The 15,195-nt window shown below is 37.0% G+C and overlaps 1 protein-coding gene across 2 annotated transcripts in view; it reads left to right on the top strand.

The window, feature by feature from the left end:
• Positions 1-15,195, top strand: part of TNKS (tankyrase) — a 206,762-nt gene that overhangs the window by 103,381 nt on the left and 88,186 nt on the right. For both annotated transcript variants that reach the window (XM_075556739.1, XM_075556737.1), the window contains exons 4-5: positions 8,562-8,598; positions 9,359-9,434. In XM_075556739.1, the coding sequence (XP_075412854.1) occupies positions 8,562-8,598; positions 9,359-9,434 (113 nt within the window). The remainder of the gene's footprint in view (positions 1-8,561; positions 8,599-9,358; positions 9,435-15,195) is intronic.

The raw sequence follows: 15,195 nt of genomic DNA, 5'->3' as shown, positions 1-15,195 counted from the left end.
AAATACTACATGAGGCAGGAAGCATCAAAAGAAAATGGAAGGAATACACCGAGTCACTGAATCCAAAAGAAAAGGTATTCAACAATCTCAAGAAGTAACATATGATTAAGAACCAATAATATTGAAGGAAGAACTCCAAACAGCACTGAAGGCATTTGCAAAAAAAAATGGCTCTAGAAATTGATGGAACATCAATTGAAATGTTTCAACATGTTGAAGAAACACTGGAAGCACCCACTTATCTATAACAAGACATTTAGAGGCTAGCTTCCTGGTCAACTGACTGGAAGAGATCTATATTTGTACCCATTCCAAAGAATACTGGTTCAGCAGAATGCAGAAATTATCAAACACTATCATTAATATCACATGCAAGTAAAAGTATGCTGAAGGTAATTCAACAACAGTTGCTATATTAAGACATCAATAGAGAGCTGCCAGAAATTCAAGCTGGATGTCAGATGGCTCTGGGATGAAAGCAGAAAATACCAAAAATGTATTTAATGTTTCATTGACTATATAAAGACACTATAGAGCATGAACCATAAAAAACCTATGGGTCACACCTGGTTGTACCAGAGGATGTACAGCGGTGCAGTGGGGATCTGGAGGCACAGGGAATCTACGACAGACGAACCCTTCAACACCAGCGGTGGGAGAGGCGACACCAGGAAGGGCATGTAGAAAGGGCATGTAGAAAGGGAGAACCGATCTCGGAGATCTATGTGTAACCTCCTCTCTGGGAGATTGTCAAGGGGGAGGCGGGTGAGGGGAGACGCCGGGGAGTGTAAGATAAGATATAATAATTATTTATAAACTATCAAGGGACCAGGGGTGGGATCGGGGAGGGAGATGGATGGGGGAAAAAAAGGGAAACCGAGCTGATTCCAGGAACCCAAGTGGAAGGTGAATTATGAGAGTGACGAGTGCAACGAATGTATAAGGGTGCTTTGCTCATTTGATGTATGCACAGATTGTGATAAGAGCCTTATGAACCCCAATAAAAAGATTTTTAAAAAAAAGAAAGAAAATGATTAGGGCAAAGAATGTACGGATGTGCTTTTTACAATTGATGTATGTATATGTATATGTATGGATTGTGATAAGAGTTGTATGAGCCCCTAATAAAATGTAAAAAAATAAATTAAAAAAAGAAAGAAACTTGACAATAACAAAATAAAACAGATGAAAACTTCAAAAAAAAAACAAAACAAAAAAAAACCTATGGGTCACAGTAGAAGAATTGAAATTCTACAACCCTTCATTGTGCTGATGGGTTGTATCATGGACCAAGAGAACAAAGAAACACTGAATGTTTGGAAATGGGAAAGGTATGCATCAAGACTGCATCCTGGCTTACGTGGACAGCAAATGTTTTGAGAATGAAGAGGGTAACAAATGTACAAATGTGATTTATACAATTGACGTATGTATGGATTGTGATAAGAGATGTATGAGTTCCCAATAAAATGATTTTTTAAAAGCATAAGCCCCCAATAAAATGATTTTAAGTATGCTAATTAATTAATTAGTTTAAACATAATGGACAAATTTCTTGAAATATAGAAATTAATAAAACTGACTCAAGAAGAAACATAAATTCTGCATAGCCCTATAAGAAACAATTGGAGTCAGAAATGAAAACTTTTGTTCTGGAAATGATGATGGCCACATATGCACAAATGTATATGATACAATTCATGTATGGATTGTTCTAAGAGCTGTAAGACCCCCAATAAAATGATTTATTAAAATAAAAGTCACAGAGAATTGAAAAAGACTGCATCCTTTCAGCACACTTATTCAATGTGGATCCGGAGGTAACCTGAAACACTGAACCATTCAAGGGAGAATGGGACATCAGGATTGGTGCGAGGCTTATTAACAGTTGCTGTTACGCAAATGACACAACCTTGCTTATTGAAAGTGAGGAGGGCACGAAACACTTGATGATGAAGATCAAAGACTGCAGCCTTCAGTTCAGATTACAATTTATATAAAGAACAAAAATCCCCACAACCAAACCAATAGATAACATCATGATAAGCAGAGAAAATTGAAGGTGTCAAGGATGTCATCTTGTTCGGATCCACAACCATTGCTCATGAAAGCAGCAATTGAGAAATCAAAGAACATAATGCATTGGGCAAATCTGCACAAGACTTTTTAAAGTATCGGAGAGCAAAGATGTCTCTCTGAAGAGTAAGATGCTCCTCACACAATCTGTGGTACTTTCAATCAAGCGCCTAATACACACCTGAGAGTTTGATTGCATCAGGAAGACTAAAGAACTGATGCGTTTGACTTAGGTGTTGGCGAGGAATATTGAAACTGCTGTGAATGTCAGAACAAACAGGTTCCTGGAAGAATTATAGCCGGAGTGCTCCTTCGAAGTGAGGATGTTAAGGCTGCATCTCACGTCCTTTGGATGTGTTTTCGAGAGATCAGTCCCTAGAAAAAGACACCTTGCTTGGTAGTAAGAAGCTCAGCAAGAGCATCAGTGAGATGGATTGTCAGCGTGGCTACCGTGATGAGTTCACACAACAAGACAATCATGCAGATGGTGCCGAATCAGGCAATGGTTTGGTTAGTGCACAGGGCCGTTGTGAGTTGGAACTGACTTGGCGGCGGCACTAGAAACAGCAGTGTTCCCATTCCGTTAATGTCCCAAAATGTATATATTCATTCTTTCACCAATGGACATTTAGGTTGTTTCCTTCTTGCTATTGTAACTAGTTTTCTGTGATGTAACTACTTGTCACTGGCTTGGGTGTCACAAGTCTGTCTTCTGGACCTGGTGGTTCAGCCGAGGGATCACAAGCCCAGAGGACTCATTTCCCTCCTGACTCTTCTCTCTTGATGGTTGTGAGGACCTCCTTTACACCTCTGGGATGACTCATTTTAGAACTAGTGAGATGGCAGCACCGTCCAGTTCTCAAGGGGGTTGTATGCCTTATCTACACGATTAGCAAGCTTTCCAATCCCCTTGGGGGGTCACGAGCACCTCATGTTTGCCTACTCAGTCATTTGGCGAAAATTATGAAGATGTAGGCTAGCTGGGCCACATCAAGTAATTCACTGCATTGTACAAATAGAGAATAAGAATTTTAGTCTGAAATGTTAGAGTTCATTTAATTTAACCTTAACCCTATTTTCCTCAAGACAAACAGTGGAGGTACCTTAAAATATAAAATGACCTCTGAAGCCACCCAAATAAACCAGTTATAGAGTTAGAATTCAGTCTAGCTAGTCTAGATCGACTATCATCCAGTCCAGTGTTTTTCATAGTGTCATATGTTGATGAATTAGTTGTTTGGTATTCATATAGGGAAATGTTTATTTTATAGAGCGTTGACAGTGCCCGTTTTAAGAGTAAGAAGATTAAGGAAAGTAGTTAATTAGGGTCAAAGATGATGACTTCAATAGCCATGAAGTAATGTCTTAACCAAAGTGTCGAGTAAACTAAAAGACTATGGTTGTGCACTGCCCAACGTGGGCACTAGCCACATGAGCCTAATGAAACATGGGTGGTACCACTGAAGAATGATATTTTATTTCTAAGTGATTGTAATTAATTTAAATGTGAATTGCCACCTGAGGCTAGTGGTTACTTTACAATTTAGTGGTTATGGAGAGCTTATGCACAATTGATGTTAATGTTATTTAATGTTAACGTAAAGGTCAAATTGCTTTTGGTGAAAGAGCCACCTTTAACTTCGTTACACCTGATTGTCTCCTAAACCTATTAGTGAAAATACGATGAAACCTGCCACCTAAAGTAATATTTTATTCCCAAAAATAGTCTGTCAGTTGGAGCTGCAGGATTGAACTCAACTCATTATTTGTTGGCACCTTAATGGAGGAAATATATGTGTCGGAATTATCAGTTCACCGTGGCACTTGGAACATAGCATATGAGCCTGTACTTTAACCTGATAACTGAGATTCTTGACTAAAATCTTCATGTAGCTTTTCTCTTGGAACTTGTAGGATGCTTGGGAACTAAAGTACACTATGGGAAAGGCAAAATGCATTGTTCATTTGAGTAGATGGTATATTTTCTTCATTTCTATTTTCTTAACACAAAGTGTTAAGTAAACTGAAGGATAAAAGCCTTATGAAGGAAACGGTATCTGCCAATCTTTACAAGCATGTCGGAAAGTTCAAAAGCTTTAAGATCATTTTGGTGGACAATTTTTACTTCTCTTTACAATTTTGAGTTACCTATTTAATTTGAATAATTGTCATGGTTTTAAAAATTGCTTTATTGTGATTATTTTGTTTCCCTTTTGTTTCATTGACACTCCTTCCTCCAAATTTGGTTTGAAATTCTGGACAGTCCATTTAACTACCCTGGTGCCAGATTCATTACCTGTAAATGAACACATTGCCGGTGGTCTCTTAGGAGGCTTTCAAAATTGAGCGGGGCAAGGAGAAAGGAACACTTTCAGAGTGCCCCTCCACACATACTCTGTTGATTGTTGCATAAAATGAGAGGTGTTGCAAAGAAACATACATTATGTATGATTTTGAAAAGATCAGAATTATGCATTAGCCCCTATTTCTGTAGGGATTTGTGTTTATAATCTTTCCATTTTATTCCATCTCAACAAAGACAAATGAGACATTAAAAAACACTTTAGCAAATTATGGTGAAAATATGTTCATCATGGAATGGGTTCTGACTCATCTTGACCCTGGGTGTAGCAGAGTGACTTCTGCCCAATTCCGTGCTGTCCTCACAACCGCTGTTAGCTTTGAGCCCAGGGCTGCCACCACTGCCGTAGGCACTTCCGGAGGGGCTTCTCCCTTTGCCCTCGCCTTCTGCTTAGCTCCGACCCTGGATCTGTGAATGGGACTGTTTTACAAAACTGGTCCACTTCGATCTGGATCAAAGGCAAAAGTCTAGAACTGAAATTAAGGTAGGTTAGTCCTCCTGACTTCTACTTATTGACATAGGTTTTTTGTAAATTGATTATATTGTTTTGGGTTTTTTAGGTTTTCATAATTTTAATTGAAAGAGTAGTTTTTCCTATATATTTAACCAAGGGTTCTATCTCAAAGAAACAGAAAGTTTTGTTTTCAGTGTTCATTCTGATAACAGCTGTTTCACGCATTAACTGCTGTATGTGTGTCTGTAGCGATAGCAACTGTGTGAGGCTGGCACTGTGAGCCAGGACCTCTGTTGTGGTACCAAACGACAAAGGCGACTGGCATCATAGGTCACAGCTTTGAAAGCCTGTGCAGTGGTCCCATGTGCTGGCACTGACTTGACAAGAACGACCACCAGCAGCATGAGTGTATGTAATGTCCCTCGTTACTCTATTAAAATAAACAATTTAGCCACTGCAGAGCAAACTTTGTAGCTTTGTTTTGTTTTGGTTTTTAAAATCCCACTTACTAATCAAAGAAAACTGTTTTCAGCCATCTATTTTCTCCATTCCTTGCTGCTATTATCTTGACTATAGTTGCCTCGTTTCCTCTCTGGCTGATCTATTGCTAGTCTTTATCGGAGTGTTATTAAAGAGTATAAATGCCCCAGAGAACACCATCGGCTCTGCCAGGATGTTTTCAGATTCTAGGCTAAAAGGAAATAGAACTGGTGGCTTGGCTGTAAAATAATCAGCGTAGATTTGCTGTCAGAGCCTTTGAGAGACTTTAAATTGATTATGTTAGTTGTGTCTGCAATGTGGCACTTGAAAAACAGCTTCAACTGTTTATGGATTGTGGTCCTCGGGCACCAGATAGTGGATGCTGAGATGTATTGCAGAAGAGCTGATTCAAGTACTACGAAATCTAAGAACAAGAGTTAAAAAGTCTTGTAATATCTATGTCTGACCGTGTGGCATGCACTTAAATATTTGCATTTTGTTATCAGCACACCCATGAGGAGATCGCACCCTCCTCCCCCCAAATATGCCTTCTGATGAAAGTGTCAGTCATCTAGGTTTGATGAGAAGTCCAGTTATGTAGGTGGACTGATTTAAATCGTAGCTACTTTCAACTCACAATCTTAATGCATTTTATAGTGTATCAGGAAATTTATATTTACTTCAAAATATAAACTCTGCAAGAATTCCTTGTTTTCTTTTTCTTCCTTTTGTCCCTTCATTCTTCTTCTTTTTTCCCCCTTTGGTCGGGGGAGGGCACCCCTCCCCCCATCATTAAAGTTCATTAGGGTAATGTATGGGAAATATTGTATGCAATCATGAACTTGTAGGTCTTTATATGTTACATCTGTTTGTTCAGATCTTTCAATAGTTCTTCATTGCTTTCAAAACAGTTCCTACTTCTTCCCTTAGAGAACCATTTGGGGACTTGGTTTCCTCTCTCTGTCTCGGTCCCCTGCAAGCCTCCTATGCTTCAGACTGACCCAGCAACTCTTTCCTTTCCTGTTAGTTTGGTTGCTTTCTTCTCTCGCACCCTCCTTCACCTGTTCTTTTTTCAAGACTCTCCGCAAATCCCCTGAGTCTAGGAAACCCTTGTTAGACTTTGACCATCCCACCTAACCCCCTTTTAGACAGACCTGAGAGTCCTATAGCCCACTGTACTAAGATACCGCCCATACACTACAGTAAACATTTGGCTGTGTGCTTGTTTCTTTGAATAGACTAATACCCCTTGAGGGACGGAGCTGATGACATAGTGCCAGTTTAGGTTTGAATCTGGCATGTAGACTTTTCCAATGAATATATGGGGACAGATTGAGTGACATATATATGAAGGAGCTTAAAAAAGCTCTTGGAAATTTCCCATTATCTTCTATTCCTTTGTCTACAAATTCTTGATATAGATTAAAGATATGAAGAGCCTTTAAAATGGACTCTATTATATCTATATTCCTACGGTTTATGTAAGTGGACTGATGTGAACTTTCGGGATCCCAAATACCTTGCAGTTATTACCTAGTTTATTGGCTTCATTGTTTCACCATAACTAAAATTTTATGTTTGTTAAAAGTAGGTTTTTGACTTGAAAGCCAAGCAGCTTCATTGACCAAAGGATATATTAATGTGGGTTGTACAGTCAGTCAATTAGGGGAAAATAGGTATGGGAAATTTGAATAATAACTGCTCTAATCATGAAATTTTACATTCCATCTTATCAGTATATATTGTGAACTGGTAACTTTACTGATATAGAAATTCTATTAGTTGAAAAATGCCATTTAAAAAATGTTTTCTTCCTGGAAAATGCTTTGTGATTGTTTCTGGATATTAAGTTAATCTTAATTCAAAAAGCAAGTTAAAAATATAAGGAAAAGTGGCATTTTAATGATAAGTAGTAAATAACTTAGACATGTGTTTAGTAACCTTACAGTATCTTTCTAGTATTTTCATCAGTGCTCTACATTTTATTCCCCAAGGGGAAAAAATGCAATGGTAATATTTTTAAATATTATAAACTAATTTAATATTTTTCAATTAATCTAAAGTTTACTTCTTAGATATACATTTCATATTCTTTTATCTAATTACTTGCTAAGACATTTTGTGTAGTTATTTTTTAATGATATAGCACATTGAGTCAGCATAATATAGCTGAATCATAGTTCTGACTTTTTATTTGTTGAATGAACTTATGCTATATTCAAATTCATTGTCCTTCACTTGAGCTTGCAAAAGAAACTTGTTTGCTAGATTTTGAACACCCTAAGATATTTGTTATACAAGGTTTTAAATTATATCTCTGGTTATAGTGGGTGGTAGAAGAAAAAAATCCACTGTGAAAAAATAACCTGGAGAAAAATTACCTGCATCTCAGTAGTTGGCTATCTGCTCATTCTCAGAGATCCCAGCCTTCTTTTTTTTTAAAAAAAAAAATAATAATTTTGATATTTATTATTGGTTAAAATTTGACACTAAATTTGTATAGAAGATAAGCATTTACATCATATTGAAATATTGTTGTTATTAGGAATGTATTCATTGTGTGGGTTTTTGGGGCGCTGCCTCCAAGAGGTTCACAGCATTTGGTACGTAGTTCACGTATTTCCAGTCTACAAACCACCCTATGGAGGCAAAGGCTTCGTGGCTCTGATATTTGCATTTTCTAGTGCTGTAATGCTTAACAATAGTGAAAAAGGCTTTTATTTCTAAAAACTTTCCATGCCATTACAAATAAAATGGAGTGTTTGGAAGACTCGTAATTTGTACCTTTAAAGAGCCACATTATTTTGCTTTTGTCTCGGAATGTATTATGCTTCCCAAGTATACTGTGACAGCCTGAATAGAAAAGGGGGAAGGGGACATTGTCTTCAGCTGGCATGCTGTTATCTGGAGGGAATGTGTTTCTGGACACGAGATTTAGCATTCATTGGTTGTCTGAAGAAAGCTATTTCATCTGAGGATTGGACAAGAAGCTGCGTCAATTTGCTGCCCGTCTCCAAGGCACTGGTGATGCTGCCTTCACAAGCTGGCTAACGTCACGGCTCCATCACCCAGCGGGGTGTGGACTCTCTTTTCTGTTCTTCTCTATTTAATTCTCTATTTGCTGCCTACTGCATTTCTTAATCTGTCTTCTGCCAAATGCTAACAGCATGATATTTTGCAATCATCTAGGTGAATACAAGAAAGACGAACTCCTAGAGGCTGCTAGGTAAGTGATTCCATTCATTTTCCGTGAGTGTAAATGCATTTAAGGGAGAAGAGCAGGGAGGGCAGGTGGAGGACTAGAGAAATTATAACATGTTATTGTCTTGCATGGATTTTAGTGGTAATGTGGATAAAACCTTACACAAAATTTCTATATACTTTTTAAAAAACAAGACCAGGGAATGTAATGATAAAGTCTTTCAATATGGTGATGATTACAAGGTTAATTTTATCGGAAACATTTCTTCAGGTGTTTGCAAACCTTACTTGCCCAGCGTTTCAAAAGATATTGTTGGAGTACTCAAAGGCCGAGCTTTTCTTTTCACTCTGAAAATTTTCCTAGGAAAACTGGAATAGGGGGCATAAAGTAAATGTTAAAATTCCCATCCATTTTCTTTTGTTCTTCATCATTTATAATTTAATTGATTACCTTGTTATGGCATTTTCGACGTAATTTTCACTCCAGTGTTTTAGATTACTTAACAGAATAAAGTTTGTTGATAATTAAGAAGGTGGCTTTAGGACAAATGAAGCAAATAATTAAGAAAGCTAGATTGTTCAAGATGTACCTCCATATAATGATTAAGAGGAATTAATTGGAAATAAATTCTATTCAGTTTCATAGAGAAAAAGATTCATTGAGAGATCCTTATAAAAGATATTTTGAAAAACCAAGATTATTTTCTACTTTTGTGAAAAACACCCCTGTGTGTTTATAAGAAGCCCCATAGTTTTATAGAAACTGACTTATTTCCTTTTTATAGGAGTGGTAATGAAGAAAAACTAATGGCTTTACTGACTCCTCTAAATGTGAATTGCCATGCAAGCGATGGACGAAAGGTAAGCGGTTTTAAAATATCTCTCTCCTTGCCTTAGCTTCTCTTTACTTTTCTCCATTTAAAAATTTGGAGTGGGCATGCATATACACAGTTATATGCCTATATTTTTACCGGCATAACATTTTCGCTGCAAAATGCAATGCTGCTCTATCTGTTACTGGCAATTGTGACATATTCATAGAGCTGGTAGAGCATCCATCCTAAGTCAGCCTCTTCTCTCAAACAGTAGGCACTAACAGTTGTTTGTTAACTGGAACTGCAGCTTTGTCAGTGATTGATATTACAGCATCGTCTATTATTTTCCATTTGTGATCATGAAAATTGGAAATATTTGTGTATGTTCTATTTACCCATCATTATTCGTATATTTGAATTTTTGATTTGGCAAAGAAAGATTTGTTTGCCAGATATGAACACTTTTTCCAGTTAAAGCTGAGAAGGTGTTCCTTCTTTTTGTAGCTATAACCAACCTGGTGATTTGTTTACTTGGACGGGGGGCGGGGGGAGGGCTGTAGGGGAGGGTGCTACTTTTTTGTGATATATTAAGCAAAAAAAGATTGCAGCACAGAGCAACATTCTGCATGAATGTCGTGTGGTCCAAAGTGTAGCGTGGTATGTGAAATACAACTGGCAGCTTATTATCTGCTTCGTTTTCTTGCTGGGTGTAAACTGAAATGTAATCCTTTACAGCCTTTGGTAATTGACTGCAAAGTTTTGCAGTGATTTGCCTAATAAGACATTGAATACCAAAGCACTCTGTACTGAAGAGTCTTTGTAAAAAATGACAAATAATTTTAAATATTTGAGAATAGCTTTATGTAAAATATTTTCAAAGATACCCTGCAAATATTGAGAAAAATAATTTTGAGCCTACTGTTTAAAGAATGAATTCTTAAAAAAAAAGAATGAATTCCTTTGAAAATTACTTAGAGTGAAAATGCCATGGTAAGTATCACAATAAATGGTGCTCATTTGGAAGTAATAAGCTATGTTACTTTTTAAAAAATATCACTTCTGAGAGAAGAGTAATTTTATAAATGAAAATTGCTTAGTTTTCCTTGATTGCCTCCCCAGTTTCCTCCCCTTTTATACCGAAAATTCATGTAATAGTGGCAAGGAGTTGAAGACCATAGAACATGATAAATGTTTCTTGTTCTTGTAGATGGCTTGTGCCTTATGCTCTATGCCAAATGGCCCAGTAAGTGTTCAGTTTCTCCAACTAACCGGGGGGAGGGAACCTCTGTTTTCATGGAAGATTATGTTATGTCAGGCTATAAACTAGCGAAGATTTGCTTAGGACTGTTGCTGACTTTGGGGGGAGTCCCTTTAAACTAGCTGACCATTTTTTCTTTGGTTTTGAAGTTGCTTTGGGATTTTTAGCATTTTTGTGTGTGCTTTGAGCTGCATGTTCTGTTTGGATCCCTTGACTAGATAGTGTCCTCTGCAGTTATGTAAAAATGGACCTTCTTATCTGTATTCAGTGCAGCTATGTATTTGATCATAGCTTTTTTAGAGCCCAGGAACACGGGTGGTGTAGTTTGGTTGTGCATAATGGTAAGGCCCACAGTTCAAATCCCATCAGCCGCTCGCTCCTCAGGAGAAAGACTAGGCTTTCTATTCCCATCGAGTTAAAGTCTTGGAAAGCCCACAAGGGCAATTCTGCCCTGTCCTGTAGGGTTGCTATGAATCAGAATCGACTCCACACCAGTGAGTGTCTTTTAAAGCCTAGCCTACTTCAATTTTTCATAGCCATTTTAATACTAAAAAATTTGCATGAAATTACTATAGCACAAGTCTTATTTCCAGACAGACCTTATTCTCTCATCCTTATCCGTATAACTTGACAAGCCCCATTTCTAGTGCAGCAGATCTCAATAACTAAGGAATATTCAAACCCTAAAAATTCTTTCTTTCTCTCTTTGCCTCAGCTGCTACACAAATGTCTAGGACTCCTTTAGCTTGTTCTTCCTCCCTTACCTTAGCTGGAACCAGTGTACCCTCCATCCTAATTCCCGGGGTTCCCTTTCTGTACGACTGCTCGATTGCATTGCCACGTTCCTTGAATTGTAAGCGTTCACAGACGTCTTCTTCCTATACGTATCTGGCTGCGCTCTTTACTTATTGTACAAGACTAAGTCTGGCACTTTTTGCTTAGTAGAAGCTTAGGATACAAATATTGTTTCCTGGGGTAAGCATAATGGTAGCCTCTGAATGATGCAATTTCATTGCCATTTAGAAGATAAAATCTGAAATATATGAATGGTGGATTTTAACTCTTCATTATTATTTCTAGTATTTATCTACTTAGCTGTTTTGGGTAAAATTATACCACGAGGGCGAATTACATGTTTTAATGTATAGAATGCTTTTTGCAAAAATGCCTTAGGGATTAATAATGCTCAAAGATTCGCAACATACACATAATCCATAATTCTCCAATATATGTTACCGTATGTCTTTAGAGTTAACAGTTTTTCTAAATTAAATTAGTTAGAAAGAGAAAATTAGACTTAAGCCAGTAGTGATAAGGATTTAGTGCTGCACATTTAGCACAGAAAATCATTCACAGTTGTCATCTGTATGCAAAATGCAAATAAACTTCCATAATTAAAATTCAATAAGATTTGCATTCAGATATGGTCGTATATGTCACAGAATAATTCAGATTAGATATACCAGTAAAGCCAAGAAGTGTGATAAATATTTTGGGTTCTAGTGGAGATTGAAATGAGATCTGTTAATCATAATAGTATCTTGCTTTCTTAATGTTGTTGTCTTGGACATGTAAGGAACTGATAAAATACCTGTCTCTGACTTGGATATTTAGTATTTTCTTAGATCATTTGCATATGTTTAAAATTAGAAAGTCAGAGAATGAAGGTATGTTTTCATATCTTCTAAGTCAAGTATATTACAGGTTCTTTTTCTTGAATTTGTACTTTAGAACATGGCACAGAGTCAAGACCTTTTTAAAATGACTATATTAATGGATGACTGAGCCCTGGCCTACTTCTGTTTTTACTATGCTACTGGTGGATGAATTTTAAAAGGCCATGGGAATGTCAGTTTTGTAACATTTCTGGGAAAGAAATGTTCCTTATACATTGACTAGTACTTGGACATTTTGCCTAGAGATATGTGGGGGGTTTATACTTTAGCATTCCTTTTTAATGTAATATGTGGGATTACATAATGACAGTGTACATTTTAGATAATCTCTGAATTCTATGATGATTTGATGACTAATTAAATAATACATGAATTGGTCATTTAAAAATTTCTCCCAGAATTAAAGAAAAATGGGGGGAATTCTGAAAATTAGGGGAGCACCATTTAGGATTTCGGTCACATACATGGTTATATTGCGATTTTGTAAGCATATTAAAGTTAGATCATGGCTATTCCAGAAATTTGTTGGTGTCTATGTCCCAAGAAAGCAAAGGTAAATAGTGACTTTTCAGTGGTTGCTTCATCGTGTGCGGTTGCATAGCATGCTCTGCGTGCTCGAGAGAGGACGGCCCTTCCATTGACTCGCTATAGCTCTTGTCCAGTATGCGGAGCCAGCTTCTTACAGTCTCTTCGAATAGATGGCATCTTTTCTAGAATTCTTCCTCTTTTTTCCCTCCTCAAGTGAGATCTGTTTTATCGAATAATATTTGTCATTTTATTATCCAGATGTTTTGGTCCAGTATGGTATTAAATTTGATAGGTTGCTATCCTCTGGTTTTTGAACAAATGAAAATTCATTTTACAACAAATGGGAAGAAATGTTTGACTGCATCTCAAGTTATTCCGTCTGTTTGAGAGTTTTAAGACTCTACATGTCCCAGGGTCACCCTCCCCTTCCATGAAAAGGAATGGTTTGGACATGAAGACTTGAACGATACCTGATTAGGTCTTTACCTGTATGTACTATGCCTCCTGTTGTTATGGTTCATGTCATCAAATATTGATTGAAAAGAAATAATATTTCAGTTGGTAATTTTAATTGTTTTATATTTCTAGCACCGTTTTTTCCCCTGAAACTCTTAATTCACTCAGTACATAATACATGCCATTTATGAGAAATATAGAAATACAGGGTTAACAGTACTGGTGAACAAGGAACTTAAAATTTGGTAGTTAAAATGGTTAAACCATTTTTTTTCCCCTACATCAAAGCTGTTGCACTAAAATGATGTGATTCTTCTGCTGTGATACAATATATAGATGTGAGATGATTTTGGTTTTTTGTTCCTGGCCCATGTTTTTCTTTTAGCATTGCTATTTAGACATGTATACCCCTTTAGAAACTCCAAGTTTAGATGAACATGCACTTGGAGAGCAAGAAGTATGATTTAAATTTGGAAATATTAATTGGAAGATTTCTTTAAGTATCAAATTTCTACTCTGAATGTTCATATTCATAAAATAGTCTATAAGACTGAGAAACAAAGTGTTTGAAAAACATTTTCAAATGGAGGGAAATTAGAAACAATATGGACCCTCGTACCTTCCCTTGAAGAGGCCACGGAAAAGCTACTTCATATAGTTGAGAGGGCAAGTAGGCTCTAGAGTGAGACAGAACTGTGCCTTTTCATTTTCTAAGCCTGTGATCACTGTCTTTAATGTCTTCATTTATAAGTGGTATAATCACAGCTGCTCCATAAGGTATTTGATAAGATTAATGGAAATATGTGCTCATTTTTTTATAGAACAGCTTGTAGCATGTGGTGAACCTCTGTGAAATTAGATGTCCACTTCTGTCATATGACTTTAAAGTTTTTAATGTATTTAGTGTAGTTACATACCTACTTTCAAGTATCCTAGTATTCCTGTCCGTACCCCAAATAATCATGATCTTGGTCACATGATCCAAGCTTATAGCTAAGTGTCATTGGATAAGGATAAGCTATAGATTACCAGATTATCTACAAAATATGTGATTGAATTAACTCTTTCGGAGATTGGCCTTCCACCTCCTCACCCAACATTTGTGTTTAATAAACTTGATTGAATTAATTTCTTGTAAGTACAGAAATATGCTCTTGAAAGTATAAACCCATTTTTAATAATAGATGCATTGAAAATCAATATCTGGCTGAAAGTAATGGTACAGTATACATATTTTCATTTCATGAAGACCATCCAGCGAAGTGTAAGGAGTATATAAGACCTAGTGCATTTGTGTGTGTGTGTGTGTGTGTGTGTGTTTATAACATCACCACATATTAATAGAGAGTTGACAGCTTTGAAATCTGGTGCGGATGGCCAATTTTAAATATACTATCAGAAGAATCAACAAATCTGTTTTGGAAGATGTATAACCAAAATAGTACATAGAAGCAGTATTTTGGGCATGTTATCAGAGGGGACAAACCCTCATGCTTGATCAGTGAAAAAGAAGAAGACCTTTATTGAGATCATGAGCACACTGGCTGTAATCCTGGATTCCAAACATCCCCCGTGAAGAGACTATACGGGGCAGGGCAGCGTTTCGTCCTTGTGCATGGGGTCATTGTGCGGCAGAACCAACTCGAAGGCTCCGAGCAACGATAAGATAAATCGGCTTTCACAGTACTCTCAGTATAGCTTTTCTCTGATTACCTTTCTGGATCAGTATTTTAACACTCCTTACTTGGTAAATCGCTATTTTGAAGCCTCCTTCATGGACTGCAGCTCTTACTAATCAACCTTCTCTAGTTCCCTCCCATATTGCCTTTGAGCTGGACTGAATGCTTTGATGAATAAAATAGGTAACATGGTCCTGTGCCAGCTCAAGG

The sequence above is a fragment of the Tenrec ecaudatus genome, chromosome 8 (assembly GCF_050624435.1).
Source record: "Tenrec ecaudatus isolate mTenEca1 chromosome 8, mTenEca1.hap1, whole genome shotgun sequence".
Lineage (NCBI taxonomy): Eukaryota > Metazoa > Chordata > Mammalia > Afrosoricida > Tenrecidae > Tenrec > Tenrec ecaudatus.
The sequence above is the reverse complement of the archived record's forward strand: the minus strand, read 5'-3'. Positions and strand labels throughout refer to the sequence as shown.